Here is a 23,052-nt window from a genome sequence, read left to right as displayed (position 1 = left end):
AATGTTACTAACGTACCTGAGATGACATGTACCTTTTAAACAACAAACAGCACTTTGAGGAATGGCCTGACTTTTGTTCAGGTTAATACCAAGTAATTTCATCTACATGTGGGCCACTTGTTTGTTTCCACAGTGAGGCGCCAAAATTGTCAATCGTGTATGTGTTTAAAACTGCCAAAGGTTTAGTAATTCTTCCTTAGTAACACATAATTTGGGTATCCAACCTCAGCAGGACTTTTTGGGAGTGTAGAGTAATTTTGCCCACCAGATTCTTAAAATGTCATTTAACTAAGAAGTCAGTTTTTCCAACTTTTAATTCTGCTTTATTTGTGTGAAATATCCCCTTCTAGAAGAAATGGAACTGGCAATTTATGGGAGGTTTTGGGCAGTAAATTGTGGAAGACTTTCTCCCTTTCTTCACCAGGAAGGATGGGACTGAATTGCTTTCAGTATAGGCAGGTCTTATTTAGTGACTGCCTTGTATAGCAACCATTTGCAATTACTATGATAAAAAAGTAACATTGCAACCAATCCTTGCATTTATGACTTTCTAATAAGATGATAAGTATAGTTGTGGGTTCACTTAGCAAGTGTTTCCCTTAACCAAGTTGCCGGTCCCAATTTTGGTTGCTAAATGTTGTGTTGAATGTTAAGGGTGACAACAGAGACCTCTAGCCAAATCATACCACTCAAAACACACACAAATACACACACCCCTTTTAAAGCCTCTTAATGACTTATGGTGTTTTCTTGCCAATCATCCAGGGTTTTTTTTTTAAAAAAAAAAAGCCTAGCCTAATTCCCACATATTTCCTGGTGGTCTCCCATCCAATCCTCCTTAGTTTCCAACCCCAGGCATGCGGTGCCACCTGCAGAGACCTTTGCCAGTTCTTCATGGCCCAGGCAATATGGATCGGCCACTCCAGCCCCCAAAAAGCCCACTAGCCATGCCAAGACCTTTGAATATGGGTTTCAACATGCTCCAGGGCAGCTCTGAGCTTCTCCAAGAAGTGTTTCTCTGTCTCTTCTGGATGTTTAGGACTTGAGCCCCTTTCGGGACTGATGTGGGGGAGATTGTGGGAATGTTAAAAATCCGAACATCTGGCAGACACGAGTTGCCTACTTCTGCTGAAGCTGCTTGTCCAAGTACTAATGAGGAAGACGGGCAGTTTAAGAAATACGAAGCATAAAAAATATATATATTGTTGGCATACTGGAGAATGACAAGGGGCAGAAGAGCTCTCTAAACAATTTGTTTAAAGCACTTTTTAAAAAAAATAAAATGGCGCAATCATCCACACAATTAGGGCTTTGTATACAGGTAGTCCTCAACTTACGACCAATTGTTTCAAGTTACAGCGGCACTGAAAAATGACTTGCAATCGGCTCTTGACTAGCCACCATTGCAGCATAACCACAATCACATGATCAAAATTAGGGTGCCTGGCAACCAGCACACATTTACGATGGTTGAAGCGTCCCTGGGGTCTTTGCTACCTTCCCAGCCAGCTTCTGACAAGCCAAGTCAGTGGGGGAAGCTGGATTCACTTAAAGACCGCATGATTCACTTAACAACTGCAGCGATCCATTTAACTGTCACAGCAAAACAGGTCGTAAAATGGACCACGACTCATTTAAAAATGTTGCTTAGCCACAGAAATTTTGGTCCCCAAATGTCATCGTAAGTATATGTATACAAGTAGTCCTCGACTTACAAGGGGTTCATTTAGTGACCGTTCAAAGTTACAGCGGCACTAAAAATGTGACTTACGACCATTTGTCCCACTTAGGACTGCTGCAGCATCCCCCATGTTCATGTGATCCAAATTTGGCCGCTTGGCAACTGACTCATAATTATGACGGTTGCAATGTCCCCGGGGGTGGGGTGGGGAGGTGTCACAGTGACCTGACAAGCAAGCCGATGAGGAAGCCAGATATACTTAAGAGCAGTGTGACTAACTTAACAACTGCAGTGATTTGATTAACAACTGCAGCAAGAAAGGTCATAATGCGAAAATAAATAAATAAATAAAATGGGGCAAGACTCCCTTAACAACCGTCTTGCTTAGTCACAGAAAAGTTGGGCTTAATTGTGGTCATACGTCGAGGACTACCTGTAATTGGTGGCGCTTGGGGGGCATTGCATAGCTTTTCCAAGTGCCACTGTTCTAGAGTTCCCAGCTGGCAGGGGCCATACACCCAGGTTGGAGAACGCCATGGCACTGTCCGCTGCTTGTGGTGTGTTATTTTAGCCACTGTACCTTTGTCCTTGTCTCTTCATGCTGGCGCCACGTTCGGAAGATGAGAACAAGGAAGCTGCTGTACCCTACTGAAAAGGTCTGGGTGGACAAGCCTAAGTACGACGAGGCCGAGAGGCTTCACTATGAACGAGAAGCAGCGTTAGCTGCCTCGGCGGCCGGGTCTTGCCAAGAGCTGGTGGCTGTGAACGGCTTCTGCCATGAGGAACGCGCCGAGGAAGCGTTGAAGGCAGAACTGTGGCGGGTTGGCAGCGGGAAGAAGCAGAAGAAAAGGAAGTATTCTCCCAAAGCCAAGTCTTTGGGACCCAAAATAGATCCCGTCTTGGCGGGGTTGTTGGCTGACCACGTCTGGTTTGACAAACCTCGGTGTGACCGAGCGGAATCTGCCTACCACATGAAACTCGCCGACTCTTTGCCCCTGGTAGCGCTTCCCGTCGTTGAGCCAGCTGCTGTGGTGCCTTGGTCTGAAGACGCCGTCCAGGCTGAGACTGAGCACGTCGGAAACCAGGCCGTCTTGCGCTGCACTCACAGCAGCCTCATGGCGTGTCACCACGTCATTCAGGATGTGTGGGTCAACAAATTCCACTTCGACAACGCCGAGAAGTCCTTTGTCGAAAGGTCCCAGCTTGTGACGCTCGCACACCTCCTGCAGCCCCCGTCCGTCCTGAAGCTGGCCAGCACCGGGCCTGTCACCCCTGACGAAGGCTACGTGACGGCCCTGGCTACTCCTTCCACCCCGGCCCACGTTGTCGATGCCGAGCGTCAGGCCCCCAGCTCTCCGCTCATCCCGGCGGGAGACGCAAACCAGACGGTGAACGGCAAGCCTCCGGGCTCCAGTTTGCGAGCTCTGCTGTCCGAAGTCTGGCTGGAGAAGCCGATCTATGATGACGCCGAGCGATTATTCTATGCCAACATGTTTGACGGCCACCCTCCAGGGAAGGTGAGGCTGCAGGAGCGCGGCCACGCGGACATCTCCAGAAAGGGCCGGAAAGAGAAGAAGGGCCGGAGCAGCCTAAGGAAGCAGTCGACGGGAAAACGGGGAAACAACGCTGCAGTTGGGACTCTGACGCCCCAGGAAACGGCAGCAGCCGCACCGCAACCTTCTGCCTGGCATTTTATGCACCCGGACACGGAATCTTTGTGGTTTAGCAAGCCCACGTATGACAGTGCAGAAGCCTGCTTCTACGCCTCCCTTGCCCAAGAAGAGGCCAGCAGACTATCGGAAGCCACGCGAGTTAAGGCCACCCAGCCCACTGCGCAGCCCTCCAGCGCACCAGAGCCTGATGCTAAGTAGGAAAAGCATGTGTTGGGAGGTGTTTGGCAGGGGTGTGGGGGTGAATGTTCTCGGTCCCAACAGCATAGCTATAAAGACTTAGACTCAGCATGCAGAGGGCATGGGAGATGTTTCGGTGTGCAGCTGGCCACGGCCAGGGCTAAGATAGCAATGGCACTTAAGACTTATATACCACTTCAAAGTGCTTTATAGCCCTCTCAAAGTAGTTTACAGAGTCAGCCTCTCGCCCCCAACAATCTGAGTCCTCATTTTACCCCATCTCGGAAGGCCAAGTCAACCTTGAGCCGGTCTGGATCGAACACCCAGCAGTTGGCAGCTGCATTTACTGCATTTAGATAGAGGGACGGACGGACGGACAGACAGATAGGAGAGGTGGATGGACAGACAGACAGAGATTGGACGTAGATAGATAGCACTAGCCCTTAGACTTCTATACCGCTTCACAGTATCTTTACAGCCCTCTCTGAGCAGTTTAAAGAGCCTATTGCCCCCCCAACAATCTGGGTCCTCATTTTACTGACCTCAGAAGAACAGAAGGCTGAGTCAATCTTGAGCCAGTCAGGATCGAACTGCCGAACTGCAGTTAGCCTGCAGTTCTGCATTCTAACCACTGCACCATCATGGCTCATGATGCTCCCCTTTGGCAAGGAGCATTATTGAAAAAAAAGGAAATTAACCCTACTGTTTTAGGAGAACCCAGAACTAAGGGGAAATTTCCTGAGAGAACAGTTAACCAGGGGAGCATCTGGCGTCCAGAAGTTGTGTGGGCTCCCAGTACTGGAGGCTTTTAAGAAGAGACCGGGCAAACATTTGTCTGAAATGGTACAGGGTCTCCTGCTTGAGCAGGGGGTTGGACTAGAAGATCTCCAAGGTCCCTTCCAACTCTGTTATTCTGTGTTCTGAGAAGGGATTCCGGTGTTTCAAAGTTAAGGAAAGGGTTTGGAAAGAGGTTGTCCTTTGTCTCTGTTTCAGTTGAATTGACAGATACGTGTACCAAGGGAGTCCCTGTGAGCTAATACCAGATGAAAAGAGTATTTCGTTCAGTGAATCTAGATTTTAAAAGCCCATCCCCCCTCCCCTTAATGCTTCTCTGCATGCAACGTGTTGGATGCCTCCTCTGCCTGCTCTCATGTGAGAAAAAGTGTCAAATCTATGCGTCACCCGAGCCCTGCCCTTGGCGGTGGGATGGAACCGCTTGCCAAGCCAACTCTCCGCGGGATAACTCGTCATGGCCAACTCCCCACAGATTGTCGCAATTTAATTTATTTCAGTTTAATGAATTGTAATTTTTGACATTCTCATTTCATTCTGTCCCTCCTTCCTTTAATGGTTCCATTCCACTATTTCTTTGATATTCATCTCATTCTTGTCCCGCCGTGAATTGGCCCTGACAAGAGGTCCTGTGACGGGTTGTTGGGGTCCCCCTTGGTGGCAATGTTTGTAAGAACCGAATCCAAACTGCTGCTTCGCAAGAGGGACACCAGTGTGCGGAGATGTTTTGAAGGGTAAAACACCCTGGATACTACTTGACTGAGTTTTAGGCCGACATGAGTGGCGTAAATCAGATTTTGGATGTCTCTTGAGATGATATACTTTTTGATGGTGTTCATGGTACTCTGTGCTATACCCCATCTCTAGTTTAGTAAGCATCTCTTAAGGCCAGCTGATGCTCTGTGATTTTATTTCCCCTACTCTCCCCTTCCAGACTCTTGTAGAGAGCATTTATCTCCCATCGTTGCTGAATTACAGTCCCACATCTAGCATTTATTACCAGGTTTCTCTTCCAGAGGCAGATTCAAAGATCAGGAGGATTGAGATTCCTAGTTATCCCTGAACTACCAGGCAGCCAGATAAAATTTCCCCCCGAAACAGTTTGGCAACTGGGACTGTTGTAAAACAGTGGCTCTTGCTCCATTGTGTGGTTTTGTTCAATCCCTTGAGGGCTCTTATTAGTGGAGGCCTGTTCAGAGTTTACTGAGAAGGTTGGGGTACTGCTAAGCCCCTTGTTCTGTGCTGTTTAAGGATCGGGTGCTGTTTGTAATACCGCATATCTTCTGAGAAAAAATAGCCAGGGTTAGGGCACTGCTCCTTCTGTTACCCCTCTTTGAAGCCAAAATTTGTAGCTGGTAGTTACTCTTCTGGTCAGTTTTCAAGTGTCAAATGATTCGAGTAATTGCTTGTTCGATTGCATTTTGGTTAGCTTTTCCGTATAGATCTGGGTGTCCAACCTTGGTGCCTTTAAGACTTGTGGACTTCAACTCCCAGAATTCCTCAGCCAGCTTCTGGCTGAGGAATTCTGGGAGTAGAAGTCCACAAGTCTTAAAAGATGCCAAGGTTGGATAACCCAAACTAGAGTGATGGGTTAGTGAGTCCTTACCAGGTGCAGCCCTGAGGGATGAATGACTCGTGGTCACTTGGTGACCTGATCCTAAAAACAAGTGCTTTCAAATATTTATTTAACCTCCTCCTCTTTGCAGAAAAATGGCAACCCACTTCCTCATGCACGAGAAGATCTGGTTCGATAAATTCAAATACGACGATGCTGAGAAACGGTACTATGAACAGATCAACGGTCCAGCCCGCAGCCCTTCCTGCCAGCAGGTAAGATGCTAACATCTCCCATGTCCAAGACACAGGTGGCCTCTCATTCGATCTGGTCCAATACAAACGGTGCTCCTACCTGTAATTGTGGATTCTCTACTGGTTCACTCTGATCCATCCAAGCTTGTATTTTTCGCCTTCGTTGATGTCTCCGCAAGGCTTTGTGTTCTGACCCACCTCACCAAACACGACAAACTCTCTGTGGTTGAAGCAATGATTTCTTTATTAGGAGCACTAACAGCCCCGGCAAAAAGTTCCTCTCTCACTGCAGGCTAATAAGTCTGTCTGGCAGGGAGATGAATAATTGTCTGCCACATCTATTCATCTCCACCCCCTGCCTTTTATCCCCAGAGCTAGGGTGAGGCTTTGCTAGCAGCAGTGGCTCTTCCGTTCCAAGGATCAGCCCACAGATTTCCATTGCTCTCCTCTCCTCTGCCTTCTGCGCATCAGGCACCGGACCCAGCTGTGTTCCTCCCCTTCCTCATCAGCCACCTCCAGACCTGGGGGCTGTTGACTCTTCACCTGAGGACTGACAGACGGCCCAGGTTCCACCTCTGTCTCTCTCTTTCTCTGCCAGCTCCATTTCCTCTTCCTCCTCAGAGCTCTCAGGTTGCCTTGATGCTGACCTTGACTCCCACATCACCATCTCTGATTCAGCTGCTGGAGGAGACAACACCTTGGGAAACCATTTCTGTCCCTCTCTCCTGCCAGTTTCGGCTCCCCTTTGCGGGTTATTCGTAGAGAAAACCCCAAAGAGCTGACGGCAAGGGTGGTCCTTTGTCCCTACACGCAACCAGCAAGTACAAATTGTGTGCCATCTCTGCTCACTTATCAGCATCGTAACTTGATTCATAGAAAGTATTTCTCCGGCCATTTTGAACTCTTGTTCCATTCTCAGTCACCCTCGGAATCTGGTAAGGTTTGAACTTCCCAATAATTTTGGGTCTTTGGCAAGGAAGGGGGGGAGGCCACCTTTAAGGAGAGTCAAGCAAAGGGTTGAGGGTTCTGCTCCTTTGTGGGGGGAAAGTGGGGGCCCCCAATTCCCGAGTAACCCTCAGAATAACCTGCAGGTCGTCCTCGACTTACAACCAGACTTGAGTCCAAAATTTCCCTTGCTAAGCAAGACGGTTCTTAAGTGAGTTTTGCCCCATTTTACAACCTTTCAGGTCGCAAGATTGTTACGTGAATGTGCCTTCCCCCATGGAGTTTGTTTGCCCCAGAGGGTTGTGAAAAGGGATCACGTGACCATGGGGCACTGCGATTGTCGTAAATATGAATAAGTTGCCAAGGGTCTGAATTTTGATCACGTGACCCCGGGGGAATGCTGCAATGGTCATAAAAGTGAAAAATGGTCCTAAGTCACTTCCCCCCCCCCTGCCATTGTAACTTTGGTTGCTAAAGGTGTATTTGTAACTCAAGGATCACTTGTAACATGTCACATTCAGTCTGAGCACTAAATATAGGTACTCCTCAACCATCATTGAGCCCCAAATTTCTGTTGTTAAGTGAGACATTTGTTTTGCCCCATTTTACAGCCTTTTGTTGTAACCCAGGCCCAAGTAGGTTGTAATAAACTTAGTGAAAAAAACGAACTTTATTTGAACAGCTGGGAATTACTTCATTCCCAGCGTCGTTCAACTCAAAGTAAAACAAATGCCTCCCAACACAAATTCCTCAGTTATCTCACAAACCTTAGCCCAATTAGCCAAACTACCAAAGGCCCTTCCTGGCAAACGTCCAGAAGCCACAAAAACAAAGACATACACGAAGCAGAAGACGCAGCTACGACATTGTTTTCCGGCAAAGCCCAAAGGCCGTTGCTGGTCTGTTTTAAGCCTTATGGGAGGGGCCAATCATCTCTTGGCCTTACTCCTGAGTTGTCCTCTCTGCTTGAGCTGCTCTTGCCTTCTGGCAACTCTTCTCATGCGTGTACTAGGAACAGGCTCCTCCTATTCCTCTGCCTCACTACTATCAGCCTCTGGAGGCTCTGGAGTCCGTACCTCACTCCCCGATGGCCCTGGCCCCACCTCAGCCTCATCGCTGTCCGACTCCGTTGCCAGCTCCGTAGGCTGCTGAGGGACCACAACACCGTTCTTGCCACAGTTGTTAAGTGAATTGCTGGAGTTGATCAGTTAGCGACCCGGTTATTAAGTGAATCCGGCTTCTTCATCGGCTTTGCTCGTCGGAAGGTCGCAAAAGGGGATCACTTGACCTTGGGGCACAGCAATCATCATAAGTACATGCCAGTTGCCAAGCGTCTGATTTTTGACCACATGACCCTGGGGACGCAGCAACGGTCGTAAATGTGAAAAATGGTCATAACTCACTTTTTTCAGTGCCGTTCTAACTTTGAACGGTCACTAAATGAACTGTTGTAAGTCGAGGGTTACCGGTACTTGTAGTAATCTGAGATCCTGGCTCACAGGTATCTTGAGTACCGTAGCTAACAGGAAACTTTTAATCCCTAAAATAGTTTTAACACCAACTCCTTCATACGGGAAATCCCTCCATTTTGCATTGTCTGTCACTGGGACCATTCCCTCTTCTGGGACAAGCCAGGGTTCCTGGTTTGAAACTGGCTTATTAATATAAGCCCAGAGGTGGGATTCAGCCAGTTCAGGCAAACCGGTAGTTGTGACCTGTGGGTGGGCCCATCCACCTGCACTGGCGCTATGCCGTCCTGTTTAGCTGCGTTTTTTAAGCCGCATGATTCCCAGCCCAGCCCAGCCCCGCCCCATCTCCATGCAGCTGCTACTGGTTTTCAGTGGTTCTCCTGGTTGTATGCGGAAGATTGCAAAGTGCGCGTGTGGGCCTTGTTCTCCTGGGCTTGTATGCTCACGACTCAAAAGATACTATAATAGCAGGGAGTCTTTGTAGCTCAGGGTTGAAGTGTGAGGGCCTTGGTGCTCTCTGAGCTTAGGGTGTTTTTTTTTGCAGACGTTTCATGACCCAACTAGGGAACGGCATCAGTGCTGTATGTAGTGCTCCCTTCTAGCACTTAATGATGTTAGTGGGATAATGAAATGCCACCAAGCTCAGAGAGCACCAAAGAGACGCTATCCGGACACATTAAAGCAGCCCCTTCTATGTGGGGCTTTGTTCGGGAGCTCAATCGATCGGAATTCTGTACTGCAGTTGCATTTTGAAAATCTTTTTTTTTTTTAAATCATTTTATTCCTCACTTTAGAGAGAAAGCGTTTGTCACCCTGTGTCCTTAGCTGGTGGAGCTATCTGAATGGGAATTGTTAGATCAGCCTGTTTTGATCCCACAGCTAGTCGTGTCACAAGCCCTTTCTGCTTATTCGTTCCAGTATTTTTCCCTGTCCCACTACCAGCCCCCTTCAGTTTTTCATTTTCTCAGTCCTTGATAGGAGGGACAGGAGGGATAGGCCCTTTTTAAAGGCCTTTTGGTAGGGAAGCAGTGGCTCAGGGGCTAGGACGTTGAGCTTGTCGATCGAAAGGCCGGCAGCTCAGCGGTTCGAATCCCAAGTGCTGCCGTGTAATGGGGTGAGCTCCTGTTACTTGTCCCAGCTTCTGCCAACCTAGCAGTTTCGAAAGCACGTAAAAATGCAAGTAGAAAAAATAGGGACCACCTTTGGTGGGAAGGTCACAGTGTTCCGTGCGCCTTTGGCGTTGAGTCATGCCGGCCACATGACCACGGAGACGTCTTCAGACAGCGCTGGCTCTTCGGCTTTGAAACTGAGATGAGCACCGCCCCCTAGAGTCGGCAACGACTGGCACATACGTGCGAGGGGAACCTTTACCTTTACCTTTAAAGACCTTTAATATGCAAACAGAGTGTTCTTCAAATTTGGGAGCACAGAATTTAAGTCGCCTCCAATTTAATACACATAACCACCCAGAGGTATGCATGTGTGGTGGACAGTTTAGAAATAACCCCTCCCCCCAAAAAAAACAACCCAAATAAATTACTCATCTTGCAATGCTGGCCGGAATATCCTGAGGATAAATAACATTTTTTATTGTATTTCTCAGTTTCCCCAAATGAACCTACAGACTTGGGTTTGGGCCAGAAACCGATAGAATTATGGAAGCAGTTTGTGGTGTATTTTGCACGTGCCCCCTTTTTTACGGCCAGAAATTTCACTGACAGCAGCATGAGTGTGGCCTAAGGATGGCTTGGCTGGGCATAGTTCCCCTCCGCTGCTTAATGCTGAATTTAGGTGGTTACCCCCCCACCCCCGTGGCAGTATTGCAGGAGAATTCATGTGGCCATGTAGAGTTGATAACAACTGGCCACAACTATTGCCACAAAAGCGATGGTGTGAAGGGTTTGATGGGTAAGCGGAGGTTGCCGAGGGCCGCAGACGGGCTGATGCAAACATTCCCCCCCCCCAATCCCAGCTGTGCATTGTGGGTAGGTGCAGACCCTTCATGCCGATTGGTTCCAACTTCCTACCAGGAGGTTATGGAACTTAACTTCTCCATCCAGCTACAGGTAGAGTCCTCAAATGACAACAATTCATTTAGTGACCCTTGGAAGTTTCAACGGTACTGAAAAAAGGGACTTATGACTGTTTTTCACACTTATGACCGTTGCAACATCCACCTGGTCGTGTGATCCAAATTCGGACGCCTGGCAACAGACTCATACTTATGACTGTTGCCGCATTCCCCCAGTCACGTGATCCCCTTTTGCAAACCTTCTGATGGCCGTATTTCATACTTACGACTGTTGTGGCATCCCCATAGTCATGTCATTAAAATTCAGACACTGAATTTTGACCTGTACTTACGACCGTTGCAGTGTCCCGGGGTCACGTGATCCCCTTTGCCACCTTCTCACAAGCACAGTCCATGGGGAATCCCGATTCACTTAACGACCCCGTTACTCCCTTAACAACTGCACTGATTCACTTAGCAACTGTGGTTAAGAAAGGTCGCAAAACGGGGCAAAACTCACTTAACAAACGTCTCACATAGCAACATAGGTTTTGGGCTCAACTTGTGGTCGCAAGTCAAGGGCTAGCTGCATTTCTGCCACTAAAGTACCTGTTGAAGATGATGTTAACATTTACAAAAGGTGAAAACAAAATCGGACAGAAACCCCTAACCCCCCCCCCCCCATCCCCACCCTCCTGTCGAAGTTTGCCTTGAATTGTGGAAAACCCACCTGGGTTTGATCCGCCCTGTGCAACACGAAGAACACCAAACCAAATTCACAGTGGCCACGATAGGTGTGCAGATGCCCTCTGCGAGTGGGACAAATTGCCATCACCAAATTGTGACTTTGGGGCTGAAAAACAAGCTATCCCACATATGGTGACACAGTGCAAAAAAACAGGGGCCCCTAATGGAGACTTTATTGATTTTCTGGCTGTGACGCAAAGAAGCAAAAGATTATATCCGTAATCTAGATCAGGGGTCCCCCAACCTCTGGGCCGCTGCCCACTAACGGGTCCTGGCCCATTCGGAACCGGGCTGCGCAAATGGATGGATGGCGCACGTAGTTGGTCTTTGCCGAGCAGCAAAGCTGGCTGAGGAATTCTGGGAGTTGAAGTCCAAAAGTCTTAAAGGGACCAAGTTTGGACACCCCTGATCTACACGGTCTCCAACCGTGTCAACTTTAAGCCTGGAGGACTTCCAATTGCCTGGAGCAGGGGTCTCCAACCTTGGTCCCTTTAAGACTTGTGGACTTCAACTCCCAGAGTTCCTCAGCCAGCTTTGAAGTTGAAGTCCACAAGTCTTAAAGGGACCAAGGTTGGAGACCCCTGGCCTGGAGAACTTCAGTTTCCCCCCAGGGGAATTCTGGGAGTTGAAGTCCTCCAGGCTTAAAAGTTGCCAAGTTTGGAGACTCCTGATCGAGACATAACATTCCCAGTATTTTTAGATTTTCTGTTTCGTATTTTGTATTTTCATCTCTTGTACTCGTTGAAATGTGGTATGACTGTGCCATAATCTACTGGGAGGAGGGGGAAGGTGAAGAACACTCAAACGGGAAACATTACAATTTTGCTGGTGTATTTTAAAAAAAAACCCGCCTTTGCAAACCATCCCTGACTGACAGCCGCCTGACTTCCGAACAGTGCAGGAAAAGTCTACGGCAGCCTTTAGCCCTTGCGCTGAGCAGGCGAATTTTCATGCTGTTCCCTTTCCCCACAGCCAGCTGTTGCGCACCTTAAAAAGGGTCCCTTTCATTTTGAGCCACTTTTGGGGAACTTCTCCTGTGTCTGTATGCACTTCTTTGGAAACAAAGAAAGAGAAGGAAAACACACCACTTGGTTCTTTCTGCATGTTTGCAGGAGAACGGCGCCAGCACCATCCTGCGCGACATTGCCAGAGCAAGGGAGAATATCCAGAAGTCACTAGCCGGAGTGAGTACTCAGATGCTCTCTCACCAGCTGGCTCTTTCCGTTCTTTTTTTTTTTTTTTTCCCTGGCTGTGGCATATCTCTCAGTCCGTCCTTCCTTCCTTCCTTCCTTCCTTCCTTCCTTCCTTCCTTCCTTCCTTCCTTCCTTCCTTCCTTCCTTCCTTCCCTGATAATGTTCCATAGTTGGGTAATAAAATGTCTGCAAGAAAGCTATCAAGCTCGGAGAACCACCAAGGGCCCCACAGACCTCCACTTCCTCCTCCCTCCCCTTCCTCTTCCCTTCCCTCTGCAAACCCCACTCCCTTCCAGCACTGATGATGTTCCATAGTTGGGTCATGAAACGTCTGCAAGAAAACTACCAAGCTCAGAGGCCATCAAGGACCCCACAGTCCTCCCTCCTCTTCCTCCCCCATCTCCGATAAACTCTTACCTGTGTGGTTGTCTGTGGAGATTCTCAGCCATCCAGGTCATGATTGTCCCAAAGGTGCCTTTTTTCTTCTTCCTAAAAGCAACTGGACTTTGTTTTCCCTTGAAGACGTTTCGCTTCTCACCCGAGGAGCTTCTTCCGTTCTGCTGAAGCTTCCGATCAAGAACTGAAGAAGCTTCTTGGATGAGAAGCGAAACGTCTTCAAGGGAAAACAAACTCCAGTCACCTTTGGAGAAAAAAAAGAAAAGAAATAAAAACACCCTGTGTTTGACTGCCTGTTTGGATTCTCCTGCCTTAAGTTAGAGAGCTGGGATCGTGTGAGATGAACTCTATCCTGCAAAGCACAATATCGCAGACAAGGAAATCTAAGGCTCGGCTTCCTCCAGGGAGTAACGCTTTTGCAGACTAAACCTAAACAACTATAGAATAGAATTTTTTTATTTTTTATTGTTTATTTTATAAACAACTATAGGTAGTCCTCGACTTAAAACAGTTCGTTTAGCGACCGCTTGACGTTACCACGACCCTGACTTTCTCCACTTACGATTCTGGCAGCATCCCCATGGTCACGTGATTTACATGCAGGATGCTTGACAACTGACTCATATTTACGACGGTTGCAGTGTCCCGGAGTCATGCGATCTTCCCATGAGCAGAATCGACGGGGAAGCCAGAACCGTGTGACTCAACACATGCAAGCGATTCACTTAACAGCTGTGGCCGGAAAGGTTGTAAACGGGCGAAACTCACTTAACAACGTGTCTGGGTTTGCAGCAGAAATGTTCGGGCTGCATTGTGGTCGTATGTCGAGGAGTACCTGTAACACGGGCTGTTTGGTGCCAGAATGCACAATTCAAAATTCTTGCAGGATTTTCCTTAATTCTTCCTCAGAAGGAGAGAGAACAAGAATAGCCTCACTCTGTGTCCCTTTTCACTGTACAGGTAGTCCTCGAATTACAGGCATTTTATTTAGTGACCATCCAAAGCGACCATGGCCCTGAAAAAAGTGACTTATGGCCATTCCTCACACTTACGACTGTGAGGAATCCCCACCGTCAGATGATCAAAATGTGGGCGCTTGGCCTCCGTGTCCTGGGGTCATGCGATCGCTGCTTGCGACCTTCCCAGCTGGGCTTCCAACAAGCAAAGTCGGATTCGCTTAAGGACTGTGTGATTCACTTAACAACCGCGGCCCCTTCATAACCGCCTTGCTGAGCAATGGAAGTTCTGCTCCCAGTTTCTGTTGCTAAGTGAAACATTAGTTGTGAATTTTGCCCCGTTTTATGACCTTCCTTGCCACAGTTGTTAAGTGAATCACTGCTGTTGTTAAATTAGAAACACTGTCATTAAGTGAGTCTGGTTTTCCCAATGATTTTGCTTGTCGGGAGGTCGCAAAAGGGGATCCGCTAACACTGCAACTGTCATAAATGTGAGTCGGGTCCCAACTGTCTCAATTTTGATCATGGGGGAGGCTGTAACGGTCGTAAGTCAGAAAAACGGTCATAAGTCACTTTTTTCCAGTGCCATTGTAACTTTGAACGGTCACTAAGTGAATGGTTGTAAGTCAAGGATTCTCTGTCCTGCCCTCTTAGGTTTCCCAGGGAAGATAAGAGGTAGTTTTCCACTTATGACGAAAATTGAATCCAAAATTTCCTTTGCTAAGTTAACTGAGTTTCTCGCCACCGTTGTTAAAATGAATCAGTGCAGTTGTTCAATTCATAACACGGTCGTTAAGTGAACCTTGCTTCCCCATTGACTTTTGCTTGTCAGAAGGTCACAAAAGGTGACCCTGGGACCCTTCAGCCGTCATAAATGTGAGTCAGTTGGCAAGCATCTGAATATATGACCACAAATGGATGCTGCGACGGTCGTATGGGTCCTAAATTACTTTTTCGGTGCCGTTCAAATAGCCACTACACAAATGGTCGTAAGCCAACAACTTACCTGGAGTCTACTCAGATTGCAACTGGTACAGGGAATATTTAGAACATTTAATATTTAACATTTAAAGAGAACAAGACCTTGTTCTGTATTTTTCCGATTTTGTTTTTTTAACGGAAACTGAGACTGATTTAAGGACCGTTTTCCTCATTCGGGGCCTTTCCAGGTGTGTGAGCATTGCAGGCCAGCAGGTGCCCCTGTGGAGATGCTGCTGGATTGAGCGAAATCAAGTTGGAAATCAATAGAAGATCAGAATCCTACACCTTTCCCACTTTTCGGCTCCAATCGGGGAACTTTCATTTCTCTTGGAAAGCCAAGCTCTGCACCTTTACAATTAATCCTCGACTTACGACAATAAGCAAGCCCAAAATTCCCATTGCTAAGCGAGGCCGTTGTTAAGCGAACCTTGCCCTGTTTTAGGACCGCCTTTGCCATTGAGTCAATCCTTGCAGTCATTAAGGTAGTAACACGACTGTTAATCAATTTGGCTTCTCATTGACTTTGCTGGTCAAAAGGTTGCAAACAAGGATCGCGTGCAACAGGCCCCGGGACATTGCAACAGGCATAAGTACATGCCAGTTGCCAAGCACCTGAATTCTGATCCACCTGACCACGGGGATGCTGCAGCGGTCGTAAGTGTGAAAAACGTTATATAAGTCAAGGACTGCCTGTATTGGATATGACGGTGCGAACATCCCTGGCAGGTGTGAGGATTTGAGTTGGTTTAGGACGGTCCCTGAATGAGGCTCTGATGGTAATTCTGATGGCAAATTGACAATTAGATGCCGGGTATGAAAGAGAGGAAAACCCTTTTATTAGCAGATGAATACAGGCAGTCCTCGACTTGCAACCGTTCACTTAGTGACCGTTCAAAGCTACAATAGGCCTGGAAAATGACTTACAACCGTTTTTCACACGTCCGACCGTTGCAGCATCCCCACAATCACACGGTCAAAATTCAGACCCTTGGCAACCGATTCATACTTACGACGGTCGCAGTATCCCGGGGTCATGTGATCCCCTTTTGCGACTTCCTCCCAATGGGGGAAGCCAGATTCACTTAACAACCACGTTACTAAACAGCTGCCATGAATTACTTAACCGCTGTGGCGAGCGAGGTCGTAAAACGGGACAAATCTCATTTAATAAGCGTCTCGCTCAGCAACAAAAGATGTCGGGCTCAACTCTGGTCGTAAATCAAGGACTGACCGTACGTAGCTTTGGCTGTCTCTGGTTTAGGCCGGCCGGTGGTAGCCCTCCTGTTCAAAGATATATCTTGTGGGGTTTTTTGCAGATGTTCTGTATTAAATATCCATATTCTATTTTTAAGTGGCACTTGGAGAACTGTCAGCTAAGGTGGTTATTATATTTCATGGTGGATTAGATCTGTCCCAAAAGGTCAAAGCTTGAAGGAGAATACGGAAAAATAATTCTCGGTTTCCCTTTTTCTTTTTAATGTAAAGAGCTGCTTCTAAAACACTTGAAATTACTCAAATATTTTCAGTCTCAACCAAACTGTGAAAAATAGCCACTCAACCAAGTGTGAAAAATTCCCATAAGTCTTTTTTCAGGCCATCATAACTCTAAATGGAATGTTGTCAGTCGAGGATTACCTGGAAGAGTTCATTTAGTGACCGTTCAAAGTTACGATGGCACCGAAAAAAGGGACTTATGATCGTTTTTCAGACTTACGACCGTTGCAGCATCCCCATCGTTACATGATTGACATTTGAACGCTGGACAACCGACTCGCATTTATGACGGTGGAAGTGTCCTGGGAGGTCTCATGATCCCCTTTTGCGACCTTCTGACAAGCAAAATTAATGAAGCCAGATTCACTTAACAGCTGTGTTCCTAACTTTTTTTGTTTGTTTGTTTACATTTATATCCCGCCCTTCTCCGAAGACTCAGGGCAGCTTACAGTGTATAAGGCAATAGTCTCATTCTATTTGTATATTTTCTTTTTTTTTTTTTTTACAAAGTCAACTTATTGCCCCCCCAACAATCTGGGTCCTCATTTTACCTACCTTATAAAGGGTGGAAGGCTGAGTCAACCTTGGGCCTGGTGGGACTAGAACCTGCAGTAATTGCAGGCAGCTGTGTTCTAATAACAGGCTTCTCTATTGCCTGAGCTATCCCGGCCCATCTGCAGCCGGAAAGGCCCTAAAACCAGGCAAAACTCACTTAACGACCGTCTCGCTTAGCAACAGATATTTTGGGCCATCAATTGAGGATGACATGTACGGAAATTCTTAATTTCCCCTTTGATAAGTAAGCAGCTGCTTTTAAAACACTTAAACTTGTGCCTTGGCTGGATTGAGCACTTGAAACATTGGCCAAATCCGGCTGCCATAATCATTATTATTACTTTTTTTTTTTTTTTAAGGCTACCCAGCTGCATAAGGACATTGGGCGGTTTACAATATGTGCAGTACGTAACTTACAGGCCCAAGCAAAGCAACCTGAGCCAGCATTGAAAAAACGTTCATGAAAAAGGTTCCCAGATGCCCTGTGCCAGGCCTGGGAAAAAAGCCAAGGCATTGCAGGGACATTCTGTTCTAGAGAGGGCAGGACTTTGGCAGAGAAATCACACCTCCAGGCAGGATAAGAAGCAACGGATGGGAAACTCATCAACTTTAATTAATTTCCTGACCGTGAGAACAATGAACCAATGGAACAAAAGTTGCCTTCGAATGTTGTGGGTGCTCCATCGCGGGAGGTTTTTAAGGAGAGCAAAGCTGGCTGAGGAACTCTGGGAGTTGAAGTCCACAAGTCTTAATAGAATAGAATAGAATAGAATAGAATAGAATAGAATAGAATAGAATAGAATAGAATAGAATAGAATAGAATTTTATTGGCCAAGTGTGATTGGACACACAAGGAATTTGTCTTGGTGCATATGCTCTCAGTGTACATAAAAGAAAAGATACGTTCATCAAGGTACAACATTTACAACACAATTGATGATCAATATATCAATGTAAATCATAAGGATTGCCAGCAACAAGTTATAGTCATACAGTCATAAGTGGAAAGAGATTGGTGATGGGAACGATGAGAAGATTAATAGTAGTGCAGATTCAGTAAATAGTCTGACAGTGTTGAGGGAATGATTTGTTTAGCAGAGTGATGGCCTTCGGGAAAAAACTAAAGGAGCCAAGTTTGCAGACCCCTGGTATAGGGTCTCCTGCTTGAGCAGCGGGTTGGACCAGAGGACCTCCGAGGTCGCTTCCAACTCTTGTTATTCTGTTAGGACACGTCTCATCAAATATTTTGTGCATCCAAGGATGTTACATAATAATCCCCTGTTCCACATCATAGCGTTTCTTGCATGGAGAACAAGCAAATGTTCATTCGTTACCCTAATTACAATTCTGACTCTATTGTGAAAAGGAGTCTCTCTAAATCTGGGTCTCCCAATTCCCAAGAGTTCTGGGACTTGAAGTCCACAAGTCTTAAAGTTGCCAAGGTTGGAGACCCCTGATTTAAACAGCATAACCACAGGCAGATGCAGCAGTTGAGATTCACAGGGTAAGCCGGTTCCAGCCCAAGTAATGAGCATTTTCCGGTTTAAAGAGGACCTTAAGCCTGCTCTTTATATTCTGCACCTCATTGCTCTCACAATCTCAGCATATTGGTACTTTTGAAAGTATTTTTTTTTAAATCCTTTTAATTCCTGCACGTGAGGCTTCTGCTACACCAACTTTCTGCACTGCATGAATGAATCTCCATCGTGATGGGATTATTTTACCAAGAAAATATATATATATATATCTTGCCCTTTCCAGCTCAAGACGGTTTTGCAAATCCCTCTGGAAGCCCCTGGTGTTCGGTCCAAGAAGCACCGGAGTCGCGCGGCTGTAAGTCGCTTATGGGAAGGAAGCGATCCCCTTCCTTCCGTCTGTCTGTCTGTCCCAGCTGGCATGGAAGAAACAGCCATCCGACATGCCTCTCGTGCTGCTTGGAAAACTCTGTCCTGTCCATTGTCCATTTCTGTGCATTTTTGGCCTCTCAATTTCCGTGCTCTGAATTATGGAACTTCAAGCACTTTCTGGAAGGGGATCAGTGTTTGACTTCCGAAGCTGTAATATAATTCCTCCCTTCTTTTAGAGACATCTATGTCTCCTAAAGGGATGCGGTGGCTCAGTGGCTAAGACGCTAAGAGCTTGTCGATCGAAAGGTCGGCAGCTCAGCGGTTCGAATCCCTAGTGCTGCCGTATAACGGGGTGAGCTCCTGTGACTTGTCCCAGCTTCTGCCAACCTAGCAGTTCAAAAGCACATAGCAAATGCAAGTAGAAAAAATAGGGACCACCTTTGGTGGGAAGGGAACAGCGTTCCGTGCGCCTTTGGCATTGAGTCATGCCGGCCACATGACCACGGAGACGTCTTCGGACAGTGCTGGCTCTTCGGCTTTGAAACGGAGATGAGCACCGCCCCCTAGAGTTGGGAACGACTAGTACAAATGAGCGAGGGGAACTTTTACCTTTATGCCTCCTAAGTATCAGATACTTACCAGTATATTAGTCATACCCTATAAAGTCCTTTACTTGCACAGGTAGTGCTCAACTTACAACCATAAGGGAGTTCAAAATTTCTGTTGCTAAGCAAGACATTTGTTAAGTGGATTTTGCCCCTTTTACGACCTTTTTCGCTGCATTTGTTAAGTCAGTAACACGGTTATTAAATGACTCTGGCTCTGTTTGTCAGAAGGTCACAAAAGAGGGTCACGTGACCCCCAGGACACTGCAACCGTCATAAATATGAACCGGTTGCCAAGCGTCCAGATTTTGATCACGTGATCGTGGAGATTTCCGCAACGGTCGTAAGATTGAAAAATGATCGAAAGTTACTTTTTTCAGTGCTGGTGCCGTATTTTTTTTGGTGCCGTTTTAACTTTGAACGGTCACTAAACGAATTTGGTTGTAAGTCAAGGATAACCTGTACCTGACGGGTGGATGTTTTAACAACCGGGTAGATTTTCCCAATGAAAAAAAAAAATCGGTTGTTTGGCAGAAATTCGTTCCCACCCAGGCAGCAGGATGCAAAAGTGACTTCAGTTCACTCGAAGAGTTTTGCGCTGCTAATATCTCGCATGCTCCCCCAGCCCCGTTTTGAATCTTTGGCAGGTTTCACAATCTGCTTTTGCACTTTGCCAGAGTGGCTATGTTGTTAAAGGCCGGAGAAATAAATCCTTCTGCTTACAAAAAAAAAAAAAAAAAAATCAAGCGGAACTCAGTAGCTGATCGATTTGGAGCCAAGCTCTTTAGAGTTCCTGTGTGGATCCTAGGGAGAGGCAGACATTCTGTCCACCCTGAGTAAGGAAAGGTCTTTCTGCCCTCAGCCTTGTGGGTTGGAGAGATTTTATTACAGGATTACATTCTTGCACTTCCTTTCTTAACATAGAGTTCCAATTGAAGATGTTGGGCCATGTCCTAGCAAAGTACCAGTAAAGGAGAACTTTGGTAGCTCAGGGTTGAAATGAGAGGCGCTTGGGTGCTCTCTCGGCATCAGTCATAAGATTACCTAGTTGGTTAATGAATCGTCTGCAAGAACACAACCAAGCTCAGAGAGCACCAAGGACCACACAGTTCTCCACCTCCTCCTCCTCTCTGCTATCCCCACTGCCCTCTAGCACTGATGATGTTAGCTAGATGGATCATGAAATGTCTGCAAAAAAACAACCGAGCTTAGAGAGCACCAAGAAGAAGGAAGGGAGGGGAGAGAAGGAAGGAAGGAACCAAGCTCAGACAGCCAAGGAAACCTCATAGCTAGATCATCCAGCATTGCAACTTTTAATTACTTAATTTAATTATCCTTTTAAGAAATCAAGGAAACACATCCTGGGTATTCAAGAATCTCCTTTTCCTTTGCAAACCATAAAAGCTTTTCCGGTCTTGTGCTCTTACTGGTTCCCAGTTGCTTTCTGGAAGTCTCCCCTGTCCATCTCCCTCTTGTGGCTACAGCTTGGCTTTGTTGTCTGTGGGTCTGGTCGGGGTCAGCGCTTGGCCTGGCCTCACCTCCCCCTCCTCCCTTCGTCCTCGCTGTGTCTTGCAGACCGCCAGCGGCCCCTCCCCCGCAGGACCAGCCGGAGACCAAAATGAGGTGGTCACCAGGATTGCTAACTTGGAGGCAGAGAACCAACAGCTTCGTAGCGGTGAGTAGCCATGCCCTAAGACTTGATCGTAGCTCTAGATTGAGGGATTGTAGCATCCTATCCTTCTAATAATCCTTTTTTCTTACTGTTTTCAGTGGTCACAAATCTCCAAGTGGCTATCTCCAAACTGGAGTGTCGCCTGAGCGTGCTGGAAAGGGCATCGGCTTCCCATCATCCTTCCCCACCTCCACCAACACAGGTAAAATGTGCTAAAAAAAAAAGTCTTATGCCTGTCCATTGCTTTGCTCATTTTTAAAAAGCACATGCTTTTTTTAAAATCCAAGGCCCATTCCTTCCAAGGCCTTCGTAGCAACGAATAGAAATGGGATGGGATGGGATGGGATGGGATGGAATGGAATGGAATGGAACAGAACAGAAAACAGAGTTGCAAAGGGACCTTGGAGATCTTCTAGTCCAACCTCCTAATTTAACAGGCTTCTTTGCCTTGACTCACACAGCTAGCTCAGGGGTCTCCAACCTTGGTCCCTTTAAGACTTGTGGACTTCAACTCCCAGAGTTCCTCAACCATCTTTGCTGGCTGAGGGACTCTGGGAGTTGGAAGTCCACAAGTCTTAAAGGGACCAAGGTTGGAGACCCCTGAGCTAGATGCCTGATGAGCAATGTTGAGATGTCCCAATCAGTTCTCCTCAGGAGTAGAGCAGGGGTAGGTTGGAGCGAGGCCGTCCCAAAACCTTCAGGCGAGGTCCCTCAAATAGTTGGACCCATGCCATGCAGGGCTTTATAGGTGACGTCCTCCCCCCCCCCCCCCCCCGTGTAGTTTTAAGGGGGAATGGGACAACTCATTGCGGGACAATTTAACAATTCTGTTTAAATTATTTAAAATAAATAAAAATTATTTTAATTGTTGCCATTCACCTTTCATTCTGTCCCTCCTTTTGCATCCTTCCTTTAATGATTCTATTCCGCCATATATATTTTTTATATTAGCATAACGGCAAGTTGGCCGCGGCAAATTGGCATGGACTCCTTTGAAGGGTGGTGTCCGCGGGCGTCGAGAAAGCCAGGCCTTCTTCCCACGCCTTCCTCCTCCTCCTTTCTGATGAAACTCTTAAAACCTCTCCCCCCCCCCCCCCGGGAAGGGCTTTCGGGGTGAGGCTCACCTTCTTGTTTTTTTCCGCAAAGCACGTCACCCCCATGAAGAAAGTTGAGCCCCTGGCCGTCCCGTCCAAGAAGGTGGTGCTCCCTTCAGCTACCATCAGAGAAGAATCCCCGGGCGGTGCCGCCGCTGCCGCCTCCTCCGAGGAAGACGATGACATCGACCTGTTTGGCAGCGACGAAGAAGAGGAAGACCAAGAAGCTGCCCGCCTTCGGGAAGAGCGGCTAAAGCAGTACGCCGAGAAGAAGTCAAAGAAGCCGGGCCTGATTGCCAAGTCCTCCATCCTTCTGGATGTCAAGCCGGTGAGTGGGAGGCTCTGGGGCTGGTTGACGTTCCCACATGCCCAGCCCACGCTCCCCCGTTCCCTGTTTCTCCTTGAGCCCACAAAAGCCGCGTGGATCCTGGACCAATCCTCTCGAAACAAAATTTCATCTTTTTCTGAGTTTTTCATCTGCTTTTCTGCTCTTAAAGCAGGGGGTGTTGAACTCAAGGCCCGCGGGCTGGATCCAGGCCACAGGGTGGTTAAATATCAAAGGACTGGTCAGTGGTGCCTCTGCCGGCCAAAATGGGCTGTGGGTGCCCCCCCCCCGTGGCCTCTTTTCAACCTATCCGGCCTCCAGCAGCACTCTGCCGGCCAAAACCAGGCCGCATGGACCCCCTGCGAAGCCTCCCCATGGACTGTTTTGGCTGGCAGGGTGCTGCAGGAGATGTCCGTCCCGTCTGCCCCCTCTCGCTCCTTGCTGGCCCGCAGAGGAGAACTACAATACTGATCCGGTCCTCGAAGAAATCCAGTTTGACACCCCTGCCTTAAAGAGTTACGGTAGGGTGGTTTGAACTGCTGGCTAGGATTGCTAAAGGAGGCTTCTGGATCTCATTCACAGGGTTGGGTTTAAGATTCACTGATTTTCTTTGGGGTTGGGAAAGTAGCA

The 23,052-nt window shown here is 47.4% G+C and overlaps 1 protein-coding gene across 7 annotated transcripts in view; it reads left to right on the top strand.

The window, feature by feature from the left end:
* The window catches only part of EEF1D (eukaryotic translation elongation factor 1 delta), a 41,234-nt gene that overhangs the window by 10,329 nt on the left and 7,853 nt on the right, over positions 1–23,052 (top strand). For 2 of the 7 annotated variants that reach the window (XM_058176330.1, XM_058176331.1), the window contains exons 2-7: positions 6,030–6,153; positions 12,417–12,488; positions 18,641–18,712; positions 20,907–21,006; positions 21,102–21,205; positions 22,150–22,425. In XM_058176330.1, the coding sequence (XP_058032313.1) occupies positions 6,034–6,153; positions 12,417–12,488; positions 18,641–18,712; positions 20,907–21,006; positions 21,102–21,205; positions 22,150–22,425 (744 nt within the window). In that variant the 5' untranslated portion in view covers positions 6,030–6,033. The remainder of the gene's footprint in view (positions 1–6,029; positions 6,154–12,416; positions 12,489–18,640; positions 18,713–20,906; positions 21,007–21,101; positions 21,206–22,149; positions 22,426–23,052) is intronic. The other 5 variants (XM_058176333.1, XM_058176334.1, XM_058176335.1 and 2 more) reach the window with 3 other exon arrangements.

Source organism: Ahaetulla prasina, chromosome 3 (genome assembly GCF_028640845.1).
Source record: "Ahaetulla prasina isolate Xishuangbanna chromosome 3, ASM2864084v1, whole genome shotgun sequence".
NCBI classification, from domain to species: domain Eukaryota; kingdom Metazoa; phylum Chordata; class Lepidosauria; order Squamata; family Colubridae; genus Ahaetulla; species Ahaetulla prasina.
Note: the sequence above shows the minus strand (reverse complement) of the source record. Positions and strands in the feature narration are given on the sequence as shown.